The 19953-nt window shown below is 48.7% G+C and overlaps 1 protein-coding gene across 6 annotated transcripts in view; it reads right to left on the minus strand.

Annotated features, from left to right (window-relative positions):
* Nucleotides 1–1340: 1340 nt before the first annotated feature.
* The window catches only part of FHL1 (four and a half LIM domains 1), a 39634-nt gene continuing 21021 nt past the window's right edge, over nt 1341–19953 (minus strand). For 4 of the 6 annotated variants that reach the window (XM_063423977.1, XM_063423976.1, XM_063423980.1 and 1 more), the window contains exons 2-6: nt 5514–5695; nt 4330–4507; nt 3665–3834; nt 2916–3102; nt 1341–2321 (exon numbers count right to left, since the gene is read on the minus strand). In XM_063423977.1, the coding sequence (XP_063280047.1) occupies nt 2164–2321; nt 2916–3102; nt 3665–3834; nt 4330–4507; nt 5514–5669 (849 nt within the window). In that variant the 5' untranslated portion in view covers nt 5670–5695 and the 3' untranslated portion in view covers nt 1341–2163. Of the gene's footprint in view, nt 2322–2915; nt 3103–3664; nt 3835–4329; nt 4508–5513; nt 5696–12438; nt 12560–19953 lie in introns of those variants that run through there. The other 2 variants (XM_063423975.1, XM_063423974.1) reach the window with 2 other exon arrangements.

Genomic DNA, 19953 nt, shown 5'->3' on the forward strand with positions numbered 1-19953 from the left:
TGTTGCAGTTCCAGCTCTATAACAGCAGCTGCAAGCTGCATATATGTTTCCCTTCCCCTAAAGCCTGCATTAAATAATCTATTTAACCTGAACTTGCCTGCTTTTTTCAGCATGAAGAGATTAACGAAGCATCTTCTGAAAATTGCTACTAAAAGTAATAATGCAGCCTTGTTCTGATGTCTCCTGTAATAGACTGGTTAGGTGATTACTTTAAAAAGTAGCTGTCTCAAAACCTGCTAGAACCCATTGGCTGATGCCTCAGTTCCAGTGATGCATCCAAGCAGCAGCTGTGTTTGCAGTGGGTTTCCTGGAACTACACCTCTTTTTTCCTCGACACCTCAGTTGCAACAGGAACCCTCAGCCTTCTCCCTCTTGCTGTTCAGAAAATACTGTAGAACTGTTTTAGACTTTAGAGCAGTGCCTTAGGTAAAAGGAAGACTGTATTTTTGTATGATAGCTGTTTCTTCTGGCAGAGACAATCATTCTAACAAAGATGCCGATATTTTTTCTGTGCTGAGATTTGTTGGATGGTCTGATCCAGCCCTGTGTAAATACGTGCACACAGTTAAATAAACTTTGCAGTTGAACAGTGTTTTATTTCTGTAATGTTAAATGTGACCTTACTGGGCTCTTCCACCCCTTGTCATGCTGACCTGCCTTGGGATGCTCTCTGGTGCTGCTCTAACTGCTCCAGCTGCAGATTCACAAACTAGTAGCCTCTGGCAATTGCATCTGTGTGGTTAAGAGGAGGATTTGGCCCTAACACCTTCAATTCTTGCTGTGTTTGTCCGTGCTGATGGCATGTTCTGAACTGAGGAATTCTTTAACATGCTTTTTTCCCTGCCAGCCTTTCCCTTTCCCTTGCAGCAGCAGCATCTCTGTGTTGTAAGTCCAGCAGTGGAGCAGTGACCAGCGAGAAGCTTCCTTTTCATTGTCTTGCAAGAGTTTGTTTATCAGTAGTTGAAAGGGAATGGCTGGAGCAGATCCAGTTGATAAAATTTTTCACTACTGGGGGGAAAAATACCTCCTTCAGCCAGCATTCAGGTTGCTGAATATGGTAGATCTGTGCATGAACAGTGGCTGTACATATGCTCTCAAAGGACTTTTTCACACAGGCTGTTTCTGGCAGATGGTCCTGTGTCAGTTATGTATTTAAAAAATTAATTAGTTTATGGAAATTGTTGCTTTAGTCCTCAGATATTTAAGGGTGCAATTACAGCACAGCTGACTTCTACTTTGCCAGTATCAATGTAGTAGATGGATTTCAGTAGCTCAGCCCTAAGACACATCAATCATGTAAGATGGCAAAAAGGAAAAAAAATAAATTTTCAGACTATAGATTCCAAGCAGGCACTAGTCTCACTTTTATTCAGTCACTAAACATACACTGACATGATAGGAGAGCTAGCCTTATCTGAGCTATTTTTAAGGCACTTGTAAATGCATGTGCATGTTGTAGGTGAAAGATTTACTACTTGTTAGTGGATTAATAACTGTACACAGACAGCCTTGTTTAAACAATGATATAAAAAAGCTGATGAAGAAAACTTGCAGGCAAACCATGCGGAAATCAAGACTAAAACAAGTTTATGGAAACTTAATTAAGCTAAATGTCACTGCCAAAAACATTGTTATCTGTAAGATGAAGCCATTCCGTACATGTGCTGCAATGTGATGTTGTAGAGTAAGCTAAGGTATTTATTACTTATTAATGTTGTGGTGTGTGTTGTGTATCTGTACTTGCAGAAGCATAATAATGGATCCCTCTGATCCCAGGTGCAATCTTTGCATCTCCGTGTCGGAGGTACATGCCTTGTCAAACTCACTTCAGTTAAGTGCCAAGCTTAATCATTTACGAGATAAGTTTAAAACTAGATTTGTTTTACTTTAAGCCACACATGGATGATGCGGTGTGTGGATCTCTAAATCTAAAAGCATTTCAAGCCTTTATACTAGGAGTTACTTGGAAACAAGGTTAGATTTTTGCAAGGCTGCATGCTTTTTTACTGCAGGAGCTTCAAAAGTCAAACCCAGTATATTGAGGCTAATTTAGTTCTTATGCTAAAATGGAAAAAGTTAAAATTCTCAACATGCAAAAACCTGCTCTTTTACCAGGACTGTTTGGGAAAGCAGGGCTTTAAAATCCATCTTACATCTGCTCATTTACAGTCGTTTGGGACACTCAGCACAATAAATTTTTCCATTATGGCAAACAAAGCGCTTGTTGGCCAGACCACGGGCACATTTTGTGCATTTGAAACAGTAATCGTGCCAGGATTCATCTTCGTAGTTAACCACACTGGTTCCTCTTCCAAATCCTGCTAGGAGAGAACACAATTATAGGACGGCGATAGTAGCTTTGCCTTGGCTGGGTTATCCCATCAAACAGCACAGCCTGTTCCTGCTGCCCCAGTCCTTCCCTAAGCTTGCAGGCCACAGGGAGTGCCTGAAACACCAAAGTGGCAACTGAGGCGCAGTGTTGCTGCGTCTTCTAATGTTTCTTGAAGAAGAAACATAAGGCTTACATAGCTTGCCTCTGCAATAAACTTTTTCCTTTGGCTTCTTTCTCCAGCCAACAAGTCAAGGAGAGATGAAGCAAGGACAGGTTGGGCTAAACACTTCTGGGCTGAGATCCATGTTCTAAAATGCAGGATGGCATGTGAGCCTCATGGGACTGGCAGGACTGTGCCCACATTTTCTGAGACCTGCAGAGGCTGAAGAGCTCAGTTACTAGCTCAGCCTCCATCCACCACAAGCACGTGGCTCAGAATCAGATCACATGTAAAATGCTGGGATTGGGCTTGGGTTACCAGACCTGCTTCTGATGTTACCCATCCCTGTGCTCCGTGTCTTTGGGTATCACTGTCCTGACCTTCAGCACCCACTGCCCTCGAGCTGCATTTAACCCAACATACCTGTAATAGGATTCTTGCATCCAGCACACTTCTTGGCAACGCACTCCTTGTAGCATTCAACGCAGTAAAACTGATCCTCCACAGCTGTGAAGCGCTTCCCACCCAGCTGCTTCTTGCAGTTGGAGCAGATGAAACACTCAGAATGCCAAGGCTGTTCCTGGTAAGTGAGGCCTCCAGAAGTGATGGGCTGAGAGAGAAAGAGCAGAGGTGTGGTTTAGAATCAGCAGGGGAGAAGAGAAGGGACACAGAGATGGGGTGTAGGGTGGGAAAGCTTTGTCATGGAGAGGATCTTTCCAAATTCTGCACCAGAATTTAACTGCACGGTGCACTTGAGTCCCTCTAACCTGAAATCCCACATACCTGGCACTTCCATAATGCTTTCTTTTACCTACAGTAACTGAAATTCCACACCGATCAGTTGCAGAAGTTGTAAAACAGCTACTGTTTCACTTCTTGAATATCCAGTACCTCTACAGAGCTTAAACTATCCCCAAGGCAAGTGCAAGACTGGTATCACAGTTTTTGCAGTGTTGCCATCAGCTAACCCAACCACCTCTGCCCAGGTCCTGTAATGCACAGGAACCATCGGCTCTCCCATCATTCCATACTGCTGCTGCCAGTACCTCAGGGGAAGAGTGTCAGCACTAGTACAGCTTCAGCCTGGTCTGCCTGCTGGTTCACCCTCCCAGCTCCCAGAAGGCACAGAGGGCTGGTTCTGTCAGCTGCCTCTGCAGAGGGGAAGGACTCACGTTCTTGCACTTAGCGCAGGTCTTGGCAAACTTGTGCTCATGGCAGGAGACACAGTAGAATTCATCGCCCTTGGGGAAGAAGCTCCCAGATCCAATCACTTGCTTGCACTGGCTGCAGGTGAAGCAGTCCTTGTGCCAGACCATCTTCTTGTACTCAACATTTTGGTCTCCTACAACAGATAATAATAACTTGTCCTGTGAGATTTCAGGCCTGCGGCAAACCCTTCCCCCTGTGAAGTGTAATGTCTGTGGGCAAGACCCGTCAATAGCTATGCCCAAGATTCCCATAGAATGCAGACAAGGGATGAGCTGGTAATTTCCGTATCTGATTTTAGGCAGGACCTGCTAGATTTTCTTAAAATAGTTACCAGATCAGCTGCCTAAGCCTTTTAGGACCTTGACTTACCAAGCAAGGCTTTTGGTAGAAATGGTTTACAACTGACATAAGGGTTAATTAGCCAAACGAGGGTTAACTGTGAAGCAGCCTTTCAACACTTGAATAAAATGGACAGGTGAGAGCAGCAGTCAAAAATTACTTTTCTGAGGTGCTCCAGCTTTCCGCTGTGATGCCCAAACCCCTAACTGCAGCCTCCACATCCTGAAAAACCACCCTGGTTATGCCCTAGAGCAGAACATGACCCTCAGACCTGTCACTGGCACAGTACCTGCAATAATGGGCTTGAAGCAGCCCTTACACCTGGGTGCATCCTCAGCAGCAGTGCAGTTGCTGCACCAAACCTTGTTGTTCTCCCGCAGCATGAAGGGCTCGTTGACCAGGGACGTGTAGCACTTGAAGCAGCGGAAGCAGTTGTCATGCCAGTAGCGGTTCTTGAAATGCAGCTCCTGGAATGAAGAGAAAGGGAGGGAGGGAGTGAGCAGCTTTTCTCTCCCCCTAAGCAGCCCTAAAGCTAAGCTCCTGTCTCACCAGCCTGGGTGGTAAAGGATGGATTTGTTGATCCTAGGTTTGTCTGATTCAGTGGGTAGGGCTACAGCTCCTCTTCAAGCACTTAAAGGAGAGCTATTTAACCAAACTCGCTGACACAATCAGTCCCTTTGGACTTTCAGGAGGGCAGGAGATGCTTCAAACCAACACCTTGGGAATTCAAAGTTCTGCAAGCGTGGGCTTCTTGGGTTCTTACATTCCCTCTAGGTCAGGTGTACATTATTATTGTCATAAACATTTCTCTGACCCTGAAGGTAATATGCTAATGACTCCAGTAATATCATATTTCTATACATAAGCAACAAGCCAATTTCCAGTTTTCACTGAGATCGAAACAATTTCAACCACCAGACTTGCACATGCTTGCATGTCCTGCAGATTGTGTTTCTTCATGTCTTGCCTGGTGTTATGGTGTCTTATATCAGAGGTACTATTATAAATCAACAAAAGGAAAAAAAAAAAAACCAAAAAAAACAACTCAGCAGAACCATCTTGCCATCCAACTGCTCTCTCTCTTTCTATATATATAGAAAAAACTCAATTTTCATCATGAAGCAATAACTGTCTGACAAACTGGCAAAAATCAGACCTCAGTGCTGTGCACAGATGATGAAATTTTGCAAGCCCTATGCAGGCTGGCTTCCTGCAGATCTCTCTCCAGGGCAATTCAGCACTTGCAGCAGTTCATGTGGCTGAACCTAGACCCTGAAAGGAGATCCTGTGCCAAAGCAGCCCACCATGAGCATCTTTGTGCACACCCCAGCACTGCTCTTTGCCCAATGTGCACATGGCTGGCAGGCAGAGGACTCCCAAAGAACTGCTTTAGCTCAGAGCCAGACCAGAGCAAACAGGAGGGTGATCAGCATCTGCCTCTCCTCATCACCCACTGGGGTGCTCAGCACTGACCTTGGAGTCGGCCCCGATGGGTTTCTTGCACTCAGTGCAGGTGTTGGCGCAGAACTTCTCGAAGCACTTGACGCAGCAGTGCCGCCCCTCCTTCTGCACGTACTTCTTGCCCTGCAAGGGGTCACGGCAGTAGTGGCAGTCGAAGCGCTCTGACATCGTGCCCACGGTGTAGCTACCAGGCCCTGCAAGAGCACAGCAGCTGAGGGGACAGCACTGAGGCCCTGAAAGCTGCTTCAGCTTCCTGGGGCTGTGCAGATCTCTTGGAGGAATGTGGCTCAGGAATGAGCATGTGGTAGTGTTATCACACTCCTTGAGGGCTCCTTGATAGAGAAAGCAGCTCCAGTCGAGGAGAGCAAAGTCTCAAACCAGATTTTTCCCCATCTTGTTAACTGGAAGGGTGATAGGCTGATTTATTTACATAAACATGCACATCAAGCAAGGGTAATGACACCTAATCGCTCCCTGGGAGTCCCTTAGTTCATTTCCACAGGCCTCAGTGAGGTCCTGGCTCAGGCACCGCATCACTTGTGTGCAGAAACCACCAACAAACATGAGCAGAGTGGAATTGTTTCCATGTTTCCGCCCTAAGCCCTCAGCCAGCTGCAGCCCTCCATGGCCTTTTGTGCTGGATAGTTGTGCAGCTTCCAGCTGCCTCTTCACCAGGCTTTCACATATAAAATTATAAAGGGAGAAAAAAAAAGAAGTAAAAATCTGCCTCCATGGAGAGATAGTCTTCAATTCACACCATCAAGGTTTTGCCAAGGTCTGATGCTCCACCATGGCCAGGGAGCTGTCAGCAGGTGTGGGGAATCTTGACTGGAGGATTTTCCACTTTGGCTCACACTATCTCCCCAGACACCCATCCATTCCTGCACTCCCAATTTCCTGCTAATGGCTCCCTCCATTCCACACACCCTTCCTCAGCAGAGGCCACCAACACTTCTCAAAGGGGTCTACAAGGGCTCCATCAGAATTCAGAAAATCCTGGCCTGGTTTGGTTTTGAAGGAACCTTAAAGATCATCTTGTTCCAAACCCCCTGCTATGGAAAGGGGTGCCAGCCACAACATCAGGTTGCTTAAAGCCCCATCCAGCCTGGCCTGGAGCACTTCCAGGAAGGGAACATAAGAGTTACAGAAGCCCATGGAGTCCCACAGAGGCAGATGCATCCCTGCCTCTGCCATCAGTGCCCTCAGAGCCCATTTCCCTGCACCCCCAACACATAGGGACACAGCCTTGAACCTTCTGCATCATCACCACGCAGATAGGAAACATGGTCTGGCAACAGGGACTGCCAAGAGGAAATGTCCTCTCTTCCTGACAGAGCAGCAGCATCAACCCAGAGCAAGGAAGGGGGAGGACAGTCAGACATACAAATTGCTGCCGGCCATTTGTGGCCTCACCTTGGATCACCCTATCCAGCACTGGAGGTTACCTTGAAGCCTGCTCCTCACGGAGCTCAGTGGTACAACAGTGCTTATCCCAGCCACGCTGCTCCAAGCCCAGCACAATGTGCTTTTACAAACCAAACCAGTAGGGGTTTTGGGGTGCAGAGAGGGTGTGTCACTCCTGGCTGTGCCCTCACAACAAAGCAGGGTCAGTGGAACCCTGTTGGGCTCGCCCTTGGCTGCAGGACGCTCCTGGTCTGCAGTGTTACAGCCTAAGGGCCTGTTGACAAGATTGCCATGGATGCTTGCACACCCCATAATCCAGATGTACCATCAGCTACAGGGCCCAACCTCACCAGAGCACTGCAGCACACCAGGAACAGCCCAACACTGCTGGGTACAAAGCCAGAGGAGCCCGTTCATGAGCACTTTGCCATCATAGCAGAGCATCTGCCTCATCTGGGCCCAGGAAGAGTGGGACTCACACTGTTACCTTGCAAGTTTTAAAATCCAAAGGTCACCACAGTGTCTCCTATTTGTCACCCTCTCAGTAACATGGGGCCAGAACAAGCTGAAGGATTTCTGTTTCAGAAAGCAGGACAGAGAGCTCTGAAGAAAAGTATCAGGTGGGGAGGTTGCAGCAGAGGTGGAGGCTCTGTTCACACCCTATTCCTCCCCCTAAAACTGACAGAGGCAGGCTGGAGGCCAAGAGGGTAGGAATTGTACTTTGTGGGGGGACCAAGGTCTGGAAATACTCCCTTGGCAAGGCCAGGGGATGCCATGTCCTGCTGACAACTACACCAAGGTCTTTGAGGTACCTGTTCAAGCAAATGAAACAGATAAACAGCTGGAAAACATGGAAACTCTGTGAGCCACCACCAGCTCTGCAGAGCTCTAGCAAGCAGTTGGGTTTTATTTGGAAGAAATGCAATTGCAGAGTCCAGGGCAAAAATGGTATTGAAAAGTCCCTGATCTCAGGTTTAGGGTTGCTTTCAGCCTGAACACATAATCTTGAAAGTATGGCTCAGGGAGCAACATAACCCCTAGCTCCCATGTAACACACCACTCGCTAATGTGAGACACATTTATCACAGCAGCTCTGGAGCTCCACAGGCAAATTAACACTGGACTGTGCAAGCACCTTCTGCCTGCCTCATGCTATTTCGCACACCAGAAAGCCCCTCTCATGCACAGGGAGGGGCATGAATTTGCTTCCAGCGTTTCCAGCAGCTTTCTGCCCTCAGCACTATCATTCCTGAGTTCCTGATCTGGAGCCTGGAAAGGCACCTCTGTCCCCTTGCCTGCAGTGAAGATGCAGGGGTCTCATTGCCCCTGCAAATGTGCTGGCTGCTCATGGGCTCTGCTTACCCGTGCCCTGTCTAGAGCCCACATCAGCCAGACCATCGCCCACCACCCTCCCAGAGGAGCAGGGTGCACTCAGGGCATGGTGCACAAGAGCCCTGCAAGCCACCAGTGTGTGGCAGAGTGGAGCCTCAGGCCAGTAGCAGCTGTGCTGGGATCACCAGATTATTTTCCCCAAATGGAGCAAACATCTGTGGACACTTTAGAGCTCAGCTTCATTTAGTATCCTACAGCTGGTCCCCTCAGCAGTTCTGTCCTCTCTCATGGAAGGTAAATAGAGCAGATATTTCTTGTGCTCTGTATAAAAATAAATGTATTTCTAAAGCCTGCTTGGCAGCAGGTCATGGGTTTGGAGTTGTTTATCTCCTCAGTAACCTGTTCACCCTCCAGCTGCACCAGGTCCCCACAGCATAACTTTCCAGAGCTTCCAGGTATATTAACCTTTGCCTGTCTTTACCGTCTGAAAAGTAGGCAAGTTATGAAACTAAGAGTACACTGGGTATGTGGAAAAATCATTACTTCCTTGGAGTCCTTATTTAGTGTCCTCATCATCACTTCCCATATGAGCAGTGCAGCAGCTGCTGAGCACAGGGCAGGCATTCACACCAGGGGTACAACAGCGCTGCAGCAATCCCAGACCAGAGAAAGCAGTCACCAAACTACCACTAAAACCCAGAGCACCGAACCTCTGTGCTTCTTTTCACACTGCTGTCCTTAAAATGAGAGCGGTACATGCAGATGTTTTAGCTTGGAAGTCACTTGAACGCAAGTTTCTGTGGCTGTATCTTTACACCAGACTGTGGCATCTTCGAGGTGAGAGCCTGGTCAAGTGTCTCTTGTTTAGCCTCAGGAGAATCATGTACCCTGAGGGTATGCACTGATCCAAACTCCATGTCAGCTTGACACTGAGGCCATTGAATGGGATTTAGAAAGCAGAGGAAAAGTACGGACAGGCTGGAATTATTCTCCCTCCCAGGCATGTGCAGAGGATTGTTCTGCTGGAGAGAAGCAGCAGTGAAAACAGCGAGCACAGGCAGCTAGGGAGAGGGGTAAATGCAGAATGTGCCCATCCTTAAATATTCTAGAGGACTCTCAGTAAGAGATGAGGAAAAATACAGCTACACTTCCAGAAACTAATCTCACTCTAAGGAAGGGATCCCTGTCCCTCCAGCCCTGGCAGGGTGTTCTCTAGATGTAGCTCTCTGATGGATTTGGCTACAGCTGGAGGGCAGAAGGCCAGGCCAGTGGCCTTCTCAGATATCAGGGTATTTGGCACAAAGACCCACTGGAATACAACCCTAACATTTACCTGACCACAGAGGTGCCAGTTCACCACTTGTCCCCTGAAAGCATCTTCTACTTTACAAAAACAACCCTTGGACAGCCGCATCTTCCATCCTTCAGAGATCTCAAACACCTGGGCCTCAGGGGCTTCCACACACCTCAAGTGGCACCAACACCAAGCAGTCACAGGGCTGACTGAGGGCCAGGGCCACACCTGCACCCTGCAGCGTGGCTGGCTTCGGGATGGAAAGATACAGGCCTGAAAAGTGCTGCCCCACAAAAGCTGCTGCACCCATGCAACCCCTGCCTCCCGCTGGGCTCCTACCATCACCCTGGGCTGGTTCATCCCAGTTCAGCCAAAAACACAAAGCAGCATCTCAGTGGTTTCCACAATAAATGGAACCAAAGCATTCAGGGGAGGAAGCTGAAGCACAGCTGATAAGCAGAGCACTTAGCACAGGCTATGTGTTAATGTCTCTGGGGAATATGTTTAAATGTGATAAACCACCAAGGAAGAACTTGAAGTGTAGTCTCTAAACACAACCAGAGAAACTGTATTTACACTTTACAGATTATTCTGCCACTTAAGAAAGAAGATGAGGTTGGAGTTGTTAACCCTCTGCCCTACACACAGTTGCATATGGAAGAAAAAGAGCAATTGCTTTCTGACTCTCCATTACTTCTATTTTTTCTCAGCAGACTGAGTACACAGCCCCACACTGCCAGGCACTGGCTACACCTGCCTCTTTCCAATCAGTCCTGGCAGCCCTGGTCTGTCACCTGAGTTACTATTCTCAGCATTCCTCTATGCAATGCCGCATGGTTTGCTATAAATACCTGGGAAACCCTTAAAAGAAGGGTCCTGTTAATCCCAAATGCAAAGTGACACTCAGGATTGCACTGGCACAATGCCCTGGGCAACAAACATTTGCAAAGCCCAAGAAAAGAAAGAAAAGAAAGAAAAGAAATGTCCTATATGTTGCTTTTGCTGGGAAGCCTGAAAATTCCAGAGCTGTGCTCTCCTATTGCCAGGCTGGGGCACGTGCGAGTCTCATAGTCTATAATTCAAAAACTAATTTGTTGATAAAATGAAAGCTTCTTTATTTAGAGCAAGAACAGCTCCAAGTTCCCCAGGCGGTTGCCAAAAACATTCCCTACGGTCCTATTGCCACCATGTCTGAGCATATCCCAGTCATTATAAATCTTCACAGTTCCCCAGGGAAGTAGGGACATGCTATTTATTAAAAATCACTGTCCCAGCCCAGCAAACACTTTCTCCAGGGATTGCTTTGGCACTCAGTGCAGAGCCCAGGGAAGGCTAACAAGGCACCATTGCCTGGAGTTTAGGTAGAGTTTAAGCGATAAAGTCTAAACCTTTCAAAACTAAACAAATCCTGTTCAGTAACTAACTCTGTGGCTGCATTAAGTTTTGTCCTTTGACACTCCCCTGTTATGTTCCCAGCTAAGCACTGGTCTGCCCCACCTCAGCAGCTGGATATCCTTCTCACACCCAGGTACTCCAAGGTGCCAAAATGAGATTTCCTCTTGCTCTGGAGGATTCAGCCCCACCCTGAGCACGCACTGTGATACTCCCACAGCTGCCCTGGGGTTCCCAGTGGTCTGCAGGATCAGACATCATGCTGTGACTGTTTGGCAGCAGCACCAACATCAGCATCTGCTCAGAACACCCTGCAGCATTTTATATTACAGCATAGCATCAAGTCTGTGGGTTCTTGCCCCCAAGGAAGAAAAAATGATATAGCTGAGAGTATAATGGAAGGATGCTACAGCATCATTCAGTCTTGTGGGCTGAAGTTAAACATCTTACATCAAATGATACCACAGAAGTCAGATTTTACTCACAATGGTGCCCTGCATAACATGTATGTGCATCCCACAAGCAAATCCTGAGCAGTTACGTGCTGTGCAAGCAGCCTCGTTTGTGTGCCTTGTCCTGGGAAGCTGAGCAGGAAGCTGATCAGCAAACTGTGCCTTTTCTCCCCAGTTTTGAGGAGGCTCTCTGTTTCCAAGTCTCATGAGCACCCCTGGCTCCTCAGCAGCTCAGTCTGATGGCCACAGGAGCTGTGCCCCAAACTGAGACCCTCTCCCCAGGCACATCCCCCCCTGGGACTGTGTCTTACCAAGAGATGCAACAGCACTGCCACTGTACTGTGGTGTAGGGCACAGTGTGATTACTGTGTGAATATGCACTGGATATGCACAAAAACAGCTTCTAAGAGTGAGATAGGCTTTCAAAAATCCCAGAGAGCTTCTGATTGTCTTCAATCAGAAGCTCTTCCTCTGCTGGACTAGAGGAATGAGATGGGAAGAGAAGACACCACAGAGCTGCATGCCATGGAGACATGTAAAATATGATCTCAAGATTCCTGTCGGTGTTAATGGAAAAATTACATTTTCCTATCACTGGTAAGGGTCAGCCCATCTGAACGAAAAGACAAACAGAGAAGAGAGACTAACCACAAACTTCCCACCAGAGCAGAGCAAACCATCTGGGTCTACACACTGGTCTCCCCTCTGCTCTGGGTTTCTCTGCATTAAACTTGCAGCAGGGAGGAACATTGTCCCTCATTTTCACCAAGTCTTGCTCAAACAACAGCTGAGCCCCAGCCTTCCCACAGCAGCAGATACAGAAACATTTACCATCCAATGCACTTTACAAAAGAAACAAGGCCATCACCACCACCACTCTGCTACAGCACCAGCCTCCCACACTGGTTTATCAGCCCATTTGCCATCAGGAGTCACAGCTGCAGATTGCTGAGGTTTGAGCCTGCATTCAAAGTTATTTTTCTGGCACAGGAGCCTTTTAGCAAAACCTTGTCCCCACTTACCAAGCATACTCCCACAACACCTGGCAGCACATCCACTTTACCTGTGTGCCTGTGGAAAGCCATGGTCAGCAGCCCCAAGCCACCAGCAGCCCCTCAGGTAATGGAGTTCACAGTCTCTAGGCTGATAAGGAGCTGCCCCGTTTGATAACATACATTTAAACGGAGGCTATTAATATGGACAGGACTCCTACCAGATGTCCACTCCCCTCCCCAGAGATCACAACCCTAATCCCCCTTGGAAATTCTTACCATTTTAGGTGATCTGAGGGAGAAGAATAGGATCCTGAGACCTCTAGGTCTCTGCAGGCAACAGTCAAATACCTGCCCAGCTACTCAGCACCCAAATTAGTCCCAAAGGCAGAATGAACTCATGAGCTTGACCCCATGCTGGTACTATTTGGCCTTGGCTTTAGAGTGAGATTGTGTCTTGTAACAGTCCTGAGCTAAATTACAGATCCCACATTAATGTTGCTCTGCCATGGCTAAAGGGAAAAGTTGGATCACAGCCCTCTGGGGGCCAGAGGGGCTGCAACCTCAGGAGACAGCAAGGGGCTGTCTTCTGGCCCAGAAAGGATGTGGCTGTACCCCAGGGGACTCAGCTGACAGCCACAGAAGTGCCATCACATACATTCATGGATGGGGTTGGATTTGCTCTCAACATGGAGGTCATGCTGAAGTTCCACTGCCAGTAAATCTGCCATTCCTGCTCCATCCCCAGCTTGATCCTTAAGGAGGCTCACAGAATTAACTGCTCAAAGGGAGCAAATTCCTGAAGAGCAGCACTTAGAAAGATGGGTGTCATGATATGGGGCTTCTCTAGCATCTAGCATGGCTTTAGAGGCACTGGCTCGTGCCTCTGTCCTCCTGACTCTGGAGTCCACGAAGCTCTCTGAAAGATCCCAGCTCCATGGCTCCAGCTGGCCTGTTTCCACCCCAAGTCACAGCAGGAAGAGAGGTAGCTCTGGCTCGGGGTCACTCCTGTGGGGACCCCCAGGCTGCAGCAGCTCCACAGCCCCACACTCTCTCTGGATTATGCAACTGCTGCCGACAACACTCAGGGCTGGAGGCCAGGGACACCCAGCTGCTAATCCTGCCTCCCCACTGACGCACTGCACGGCCGTGGGAAAGTCACTGAACCTCCCTGACAGCCACTGGGAAGAGCCAATGTTTATCATTCCTTCCAGGGAGCCCATTGTGGTGGTGTCTGGCCTCTGAAGAGCAGCCCTGCTACAGCCAGGAACATCTCTGCTTCCTGCTTGCGGAGGTCCCAAGAGATCCTCAGCCACACAAGTGAGCACAGTCTCCAGCCTCAGCACTGGGCTTGGTGAGCCCCTGAGCCCTCACACCCATCTTAGCACCCCAGACAGCACATGCACAGCTCAGCATCTCACCAGCACCCTGACACCTCCAGGTTTCCAACCTGGCCTGGAAAAGGCCACTTTTGAGAGCATGACATTCCAAAAGAGCACAGCATGGATCCACTGGTGCAGATTAAGGCTAGGAAATGTGCTAAAATACTGATGCACTGCAACAGTTTGGCAAGGAAAACCCCATGTTATTCTGCCCCAGCTCATCTATAAACTCCAGCAAATTGTTTTCATAATTGGGATGACAACAGGAACCCTAACAACTGGTGTTTTCCTGTTCTAATCTTGCTGTGAGCAGTGTAATATTTACAGATGTGAGTTCATTTTTGGCAATGCACGTAGAGTTTGCACCATTAACCATTCTCATTCCTTTCTAGTTCCCTACACAAAGCTGTGGCACCCTCCTACCCAGCAGTCACTTCCTGCTTTCCCCACAATGCCCAGGTATTCCCATCAGAAGCCCTTGCTCCCGTCCTTGGTGATGGAGCAGTGTCTCTGCGAGGTGCCAGTGGTTACCACGCCCTGACCGGAGGTGGCTGCAATCAGCAGCAAAGTTTGGCAGCTGCAGAGGGGTGTGGAGAGCAGGGAGGGACACTTGGGCATCACAACATTTCACGTGCACACACACACACGTGTGTTCACAGCACCACAACAGGCTTGGGCTGGAGGAGAGAGGAGAGGAGGAAAACTTGGCCAAGAAACAGGAGGAAGACCCAAACCTGTGGATGCCTGTGGAGCTCTCTGGCAAAGCTCACTCTGTTAAAGCCCCTGCTGATCCATCAGAGGAAACTGAAAAGCCATTTTGTTTGATTCTCTGGCCTCCTGGTCCAGCAGCAGGAATGGAACAACCTTACTGCTGCTCTTGCTCTTTCTTGCCTGGTTTTGGCCAGATAACTTTGGACAATTCCCCTTTTCTTCCCAAGCCCCTCCTTATCCACACAAGCCCAGGTGATTAAACACAGCGATGGTGCAGGTGTAGCACAAGTGCCCAGGAGAGACACCAAAGCCTGGTGGAAGGTGTCAAGGAGCAGACACCTTCAGGAAAGAGAGGGTGCCCCAGAATGGAGCTGTGCCAGCCCTGCCTGAGCCCTTGTCTGTGCACCAGGCACTCACAGGTCCCAGAGGGAAGAGTGCTACAAATACACCGGTGAGTGCACAACAAGGCATAGCAGGCTTGGGACGTGATGTTTTTAACATCAAACCTGTCCTGTAGGTCTTCCAGGGAGCTGCCCTGGACACACTGATCCCATCCAACTGCAGAGCAGCGTGGCTGGGGCATAGTGTCATCCACCCAGATAAACAAATGATTCACCTTGTGATTTACAGACTATTTTCTTGCCCTAAGAATCCTGCCAGAAAAGGTCTGGGTCTCTCAGCTAGCTCGCACATCCTGCTGTCATTCAACAGGCAGAAACTCCTAAAGAGAGCTGTTCTCACCCAGGCATTGATGAACTATTAGTCACCATCATCAAAGAAAGCAGCAGTAAATACCAGCAGCAGAGTACCTGTGCACCTCCTAAAGTAATGCTGTGCCTTCTGCTTCCACACATGCTGCTGGCAATGCACAGTGCACCTGCACAGAAGAGCACACTGCCATTCACGAGGCTCCCCACGAAATAAGAGTTCTACGTTGCTCCCTACCCTTCCTGTCATGAGGGCAGATCTTGTTTTTGTTCTAAATTTTATTGTATGTGTCTCAGATTGCATGTGTCTTCCCACAACAGAGCACTCCTGCCCAACAGATCTCAACTATAAATTTCCTTGGCTTTTCTGAGGCAGAAATAAAACAATTTTTAAAAAACATTTCTTTGTTTGTTTCGGTATAAAGACAAAGTTTGCAGGAAGACCACGAATAACAGAGTTGGGTTTGAGAGGAGAGAGGACACGGATACAGCTCTCTCCAAGGAAAAGATCTTTGCAGTTGTAGCTGATCCATCAGAGAGGCATAAGAGGCAGCAGTCCCCAATGCCACAGAAATGCTGGACAGGTTTGGCACAAGGACTGACACTGGGGGCTGATCCAGCTCTCCAAACACTCAGTATCCAACATACTTCCTGCTCCCAGCACTGGCAGCAGAGCAGTATTTGCAGATCATCTGGACAGGATTGCCAGGAGATGATGGCCCCTGGTCCCTACAGCCAGAGACCCCGCATGACACAATCACACCTGAACCAGGGTGGGAATTTTCCACCTTATCCTTTCAAAACTGAACAGTTTATCTTTGAAGTATCCCAAAAATGCTCTAGAAGTCTCAAATCCAGCTCTGTGTACAAGGATGTGCCTCAGCACGCCTGAAACATCCCACAGGCACTCACATGAACACAAGTCAGAGACAGCCTGGATGTACCCACATCCAGAGCAAGATCAGCACAGATGTCACTGCAGTGACAGGGGAATGAACACCCCAGGCACCAGGTGAGCCCCTGGTGCTCTCAGGGAACCAGCTCAGAGAGACAGTAGAGAAGGAAAGTGGCAACACGTGGCAAAGGCACGATTCTTCCATGTTGAGCTCCAGCTCACAGCTGGGTCACAGTGGTGAGCTGAGCCTTTCAGTGCCAAGAGAAGATTTTTGGATCAGCTGTGAAGGCAGGGGTAGAGGAACTGGGAATAGATTTATGAGGAAGCAGATGCAGGGTGGGCAACATTCAGGAGCTCAGATATAGTATGAATAGAAACAAAAGGCGGAAAAGAAGACAGGATAAGAAGAGGGGGAAAAGGGATAAGGGTGTAGTAATAGGAAGGAATGGTCAAGAGATAACAGAGCTGGAAATAAAGGCACCTGAAAAAAAGCAAAACCAGGAAGAGATATAAACCAAGTCTTTCCCATCTGCCTCCATCCACAGGCTGGATTGTTTCCAAGACTATTCCCCCAGGCAGCTCCAAATTTATTTCCCTGCTGCCATCTGCTCTGTGACTCCCCTCCACACACGCTCCCAACTGGCACTTCTTCCCATCACCTGTTGCTGACATGGCAGACCTCTCACTGCTGCTGAGAGCCAAGTGACACTGAGGCCTGGGAGGAGTGTCTGCACATAAATCAGGAGCTGCTTTGTAGTCCCAAAGCTTTGTTCAGCTCCTGTTCACCATCCTGGCTATGGCAGTGTGGTGGGATGCTGGCATCAAACAGCCCCACGGCAGCCCCAGGCTCCAGAAAAGACTGGGGAGAGGAGAGGCTGCAGCAGTTTGCTGGGCAGAGCTGATTTTGAATCAACTTCCAGATAAAGTCAATTTCCTCCTATCCCTACTCATCTTTCTTGCATTACAGATAGGATGCCAGGGCTGCATCTCCCATCACAAAGGATGTTGAGTGCCTGCTGTAGTCTCAATTTACAGATTTAGACCTTGAGTGCAAAACAGAAAAGGGACAGCCCCAAAGGCTGAAGATTTTTAAAAAATCTCTTAGAAAGACAGATGTCTTAGTCTTTAAATGCACTTGCTTAAAAGTGAACCATGGTTCTCTTCCCAGCTCTGTCCCCCATGTTCTTCTGCTGTGAGTGTGCAGGCAGTGGACTGGGAGGATCAGCAAGCTGCCCGCAGTCTCTTCATGAACTCAAGATGAAGACCACAGGTGTGAACATGCCCATGAAGGTCATACAACCCTAAGGGGAGACAAAGGCTTCCTCTACTGCTCTTGGGACACAGGTCCACATGTACTGCCAAGAGTGGTCTGATTCAGAAGCCTCATAAGAGCACCAGGCCCACAACTGGTCTAAAAGTCTTCAAATACTACATTTACCTCTTCCTCCCCAGCAGCCCTACAACTGGGTCATGCACAGACCCACTCAGCAGTGCTGTGGTGACTCTCAGTCTCTTCTGCCAGGTGATGTGTCCTGGGGGGAACCACAGGGCCAGCCAGCTGCACAACTCAGTTATTGCCCAGCTTGTTACCCCAAAGTTCACACTTAGGGCAGTGGAGCTCCTTGAGGCCATCTTGGCCAACTTTAGGTCTTTCTTTGTTCAAGTTTAGTTGCACTCACGTGCAGGGAAAGTGACCAGTAGAGCCAAACGTGAGGCAAATATTTGCCAGTCACAGCTTTCCCCTTATGGCTTAGCCCTGGCTTCAGAGCTGAGAAAAGTAGCTCAAGTCCCTGTCAAATAAATACCACAGTGATCCAGCCAGGCAGTAGAGCAGTCTTTCCCAGGACAGATGAGGTGTGAGGAACAGGCACAGCAATATAATCCTGCCATACCCACACAATAAACGCTCATGCCAGGGCTTCACCAAGTAGTGAGTGAGCCATCACTGAAATAATATTTCACAGTGTCCATCAGGCTCTCTGCACTTCTAATAGCTCCCAATTCCTTCTCATGGGCACAGCCTATGTCCAGCAGCTGGCTGGGCAATGCTCTGCCTTGTGAGGTTTAACCTCTGCCAGTGAGGTTAAGCAGCTCACTGTGGAGCTCATGGAAGGAAGTTCAGCTACTAGTTTGCGTCACTGTTTGAAACCTGGGTCATTCCTTGGAAATCTAGCCCCACTGGGAGTCAGAAATTAGCAGCTACACAGACATCAGCTGTCTGACAAACATGCTCTCCAGTCTCCCCCACCACCCTCCTGTGTTCATTTATCAGGAAGGAAGACTCACAAGGTGGGTGCTGCAGGCTCTAACCAAGCTCTTCCTCCAAAGCCTGGGGATGCTTTCTGTGGGATGTTTTCTAGCAAAATACCACGTTCCCAGGAAGCTGCTGGGCAAAGGGTTCTGCAGACCTCCATCCTCTGCCCCCACAGGACAGTGGCCAAGGCAAATCCCCACACCAGCAGTGCTCTGTGGCACCAAGGAACCTTGGTATTTTGCCTTACAGATCTTGATTTTCAGGGGAGGAGAAGAAAGGGCTGTTTGTGGATGGACTGTGATTCTGGCAAAACACTCTCCAGAAATTCAGCATATGAGAGACACTGAGGATAGAAAACTTCAGCTCAGGTGGTCCCAGAAGGGCAGAGCAAAAGCCCTCAGAAAAGGGCTGCCTGGCTGAGGGTGAAGACAGGCCACCTCTGTGATGAGGACATGCCCTTCCAAGCATTGGCATGCCAGTTGGGAAGACTCTATGGCATCCAGCACACCATCAAAGCACTGCCCAAACTTGGCACCAGCCACAGGGCTGTGCCCTCAGCACTGATTTAGAGCTGAGAGAGCCAGAACTGGCACATGATTTCAGCAGGAGAAGCAGCCCAGTACCCTGGGCAGGACAGTCGCCTCGAGCAAGATTAACATTTGGCTGTCTGCACCCCCAGTTTTTAGCCAGAGCTGGTGGCTGAAGGGACCAAATCACCCGTGTTATGTGGCCACTTTAAAAATAACCTTTCCCAAAGCCCCACAGTGCATACCCCTGTGTCTGTCTCAGCTCCAGGAGCTGAAGGAGATCAGCTTGCAGGGCTGATGGGTATTTTTGGGCACTCTGACTAATTGTCAGGACATATGCTGAGCATTCTTTACAAGGAAAAACAAAGCTGCAAAGTCTCCTCCAGCGAGGCCCAAGGGGTTGAATCAGTCACAAGAGTTATTTTCATAAACCTCTGCTTTAGAAAGGTTTGATTTAACTTCCAGCTTCAGATAAGTGAAGTTTAAAATGGAAGAGGTCAAATTCCTTGCAGCCCAACACTCACCACAAAGGCTGGACCAGGCTGGGCCAAATTACACCAACAAGGGCAGTAGAAGTGGAAACTCTTCACCTTGGAGTGGCTTCAGATTCACAATCTGTGGTACTTCTTTGGCACCACATCAAGTACTTTGCCAGTTGTGTCCCTCTTCCTCGTTCCACTGTCAGGAGCAAGAGCTCCCAGCTCAGAGGCTGCAGAGGTGTCCTGCAGCCCAATGTGAAGTGCTCCTCAAAGGCCACGTTCCCTGAGAGGAACAGAGATCAGCCAGTTCTTGCAAGTTTATTCACCATTGAAAAAGACTTTGTTCTAAAAGCAACCTGTTTCTTTGTTTGCAGTTCCTGGCTGCTTCTTTCACCAACCTGAGCACCTCACTTACACGCCAGTTTAAGGCAGCACTCACCCAGTTCACTGCTCTGAGCAAGCAAATAAAGCAAATGTGTGCAAAATCTCTACAGCATCCTGGGACACACAAGCCAGAGCAGCCCATGTTTCCCCATTGCTTTGCCCTCCCTTTCTTCCCAAAAGTCTTTGGGATGTTTTAAGCCCCACTGCTGCCTCAGCCCATGCTGTTGGCCCCTGGACTTGTGCTTTC

The sequence above is a fragment of the Prinia subflava genome, chromosome Z (assembly GCF_021018805.1).
Source record: "Prinia subflava isolate CZ2003 ecotype Zambia chromosome Z, Cam_Psub_1.2, whole genome shotgun sequence".
NCBI classification, from domain to species: Eukaryota; Metazoa; Chordata; class Aves; order Passeriformes; family Cisticolidae; genus Prinia; species Prinia subflava.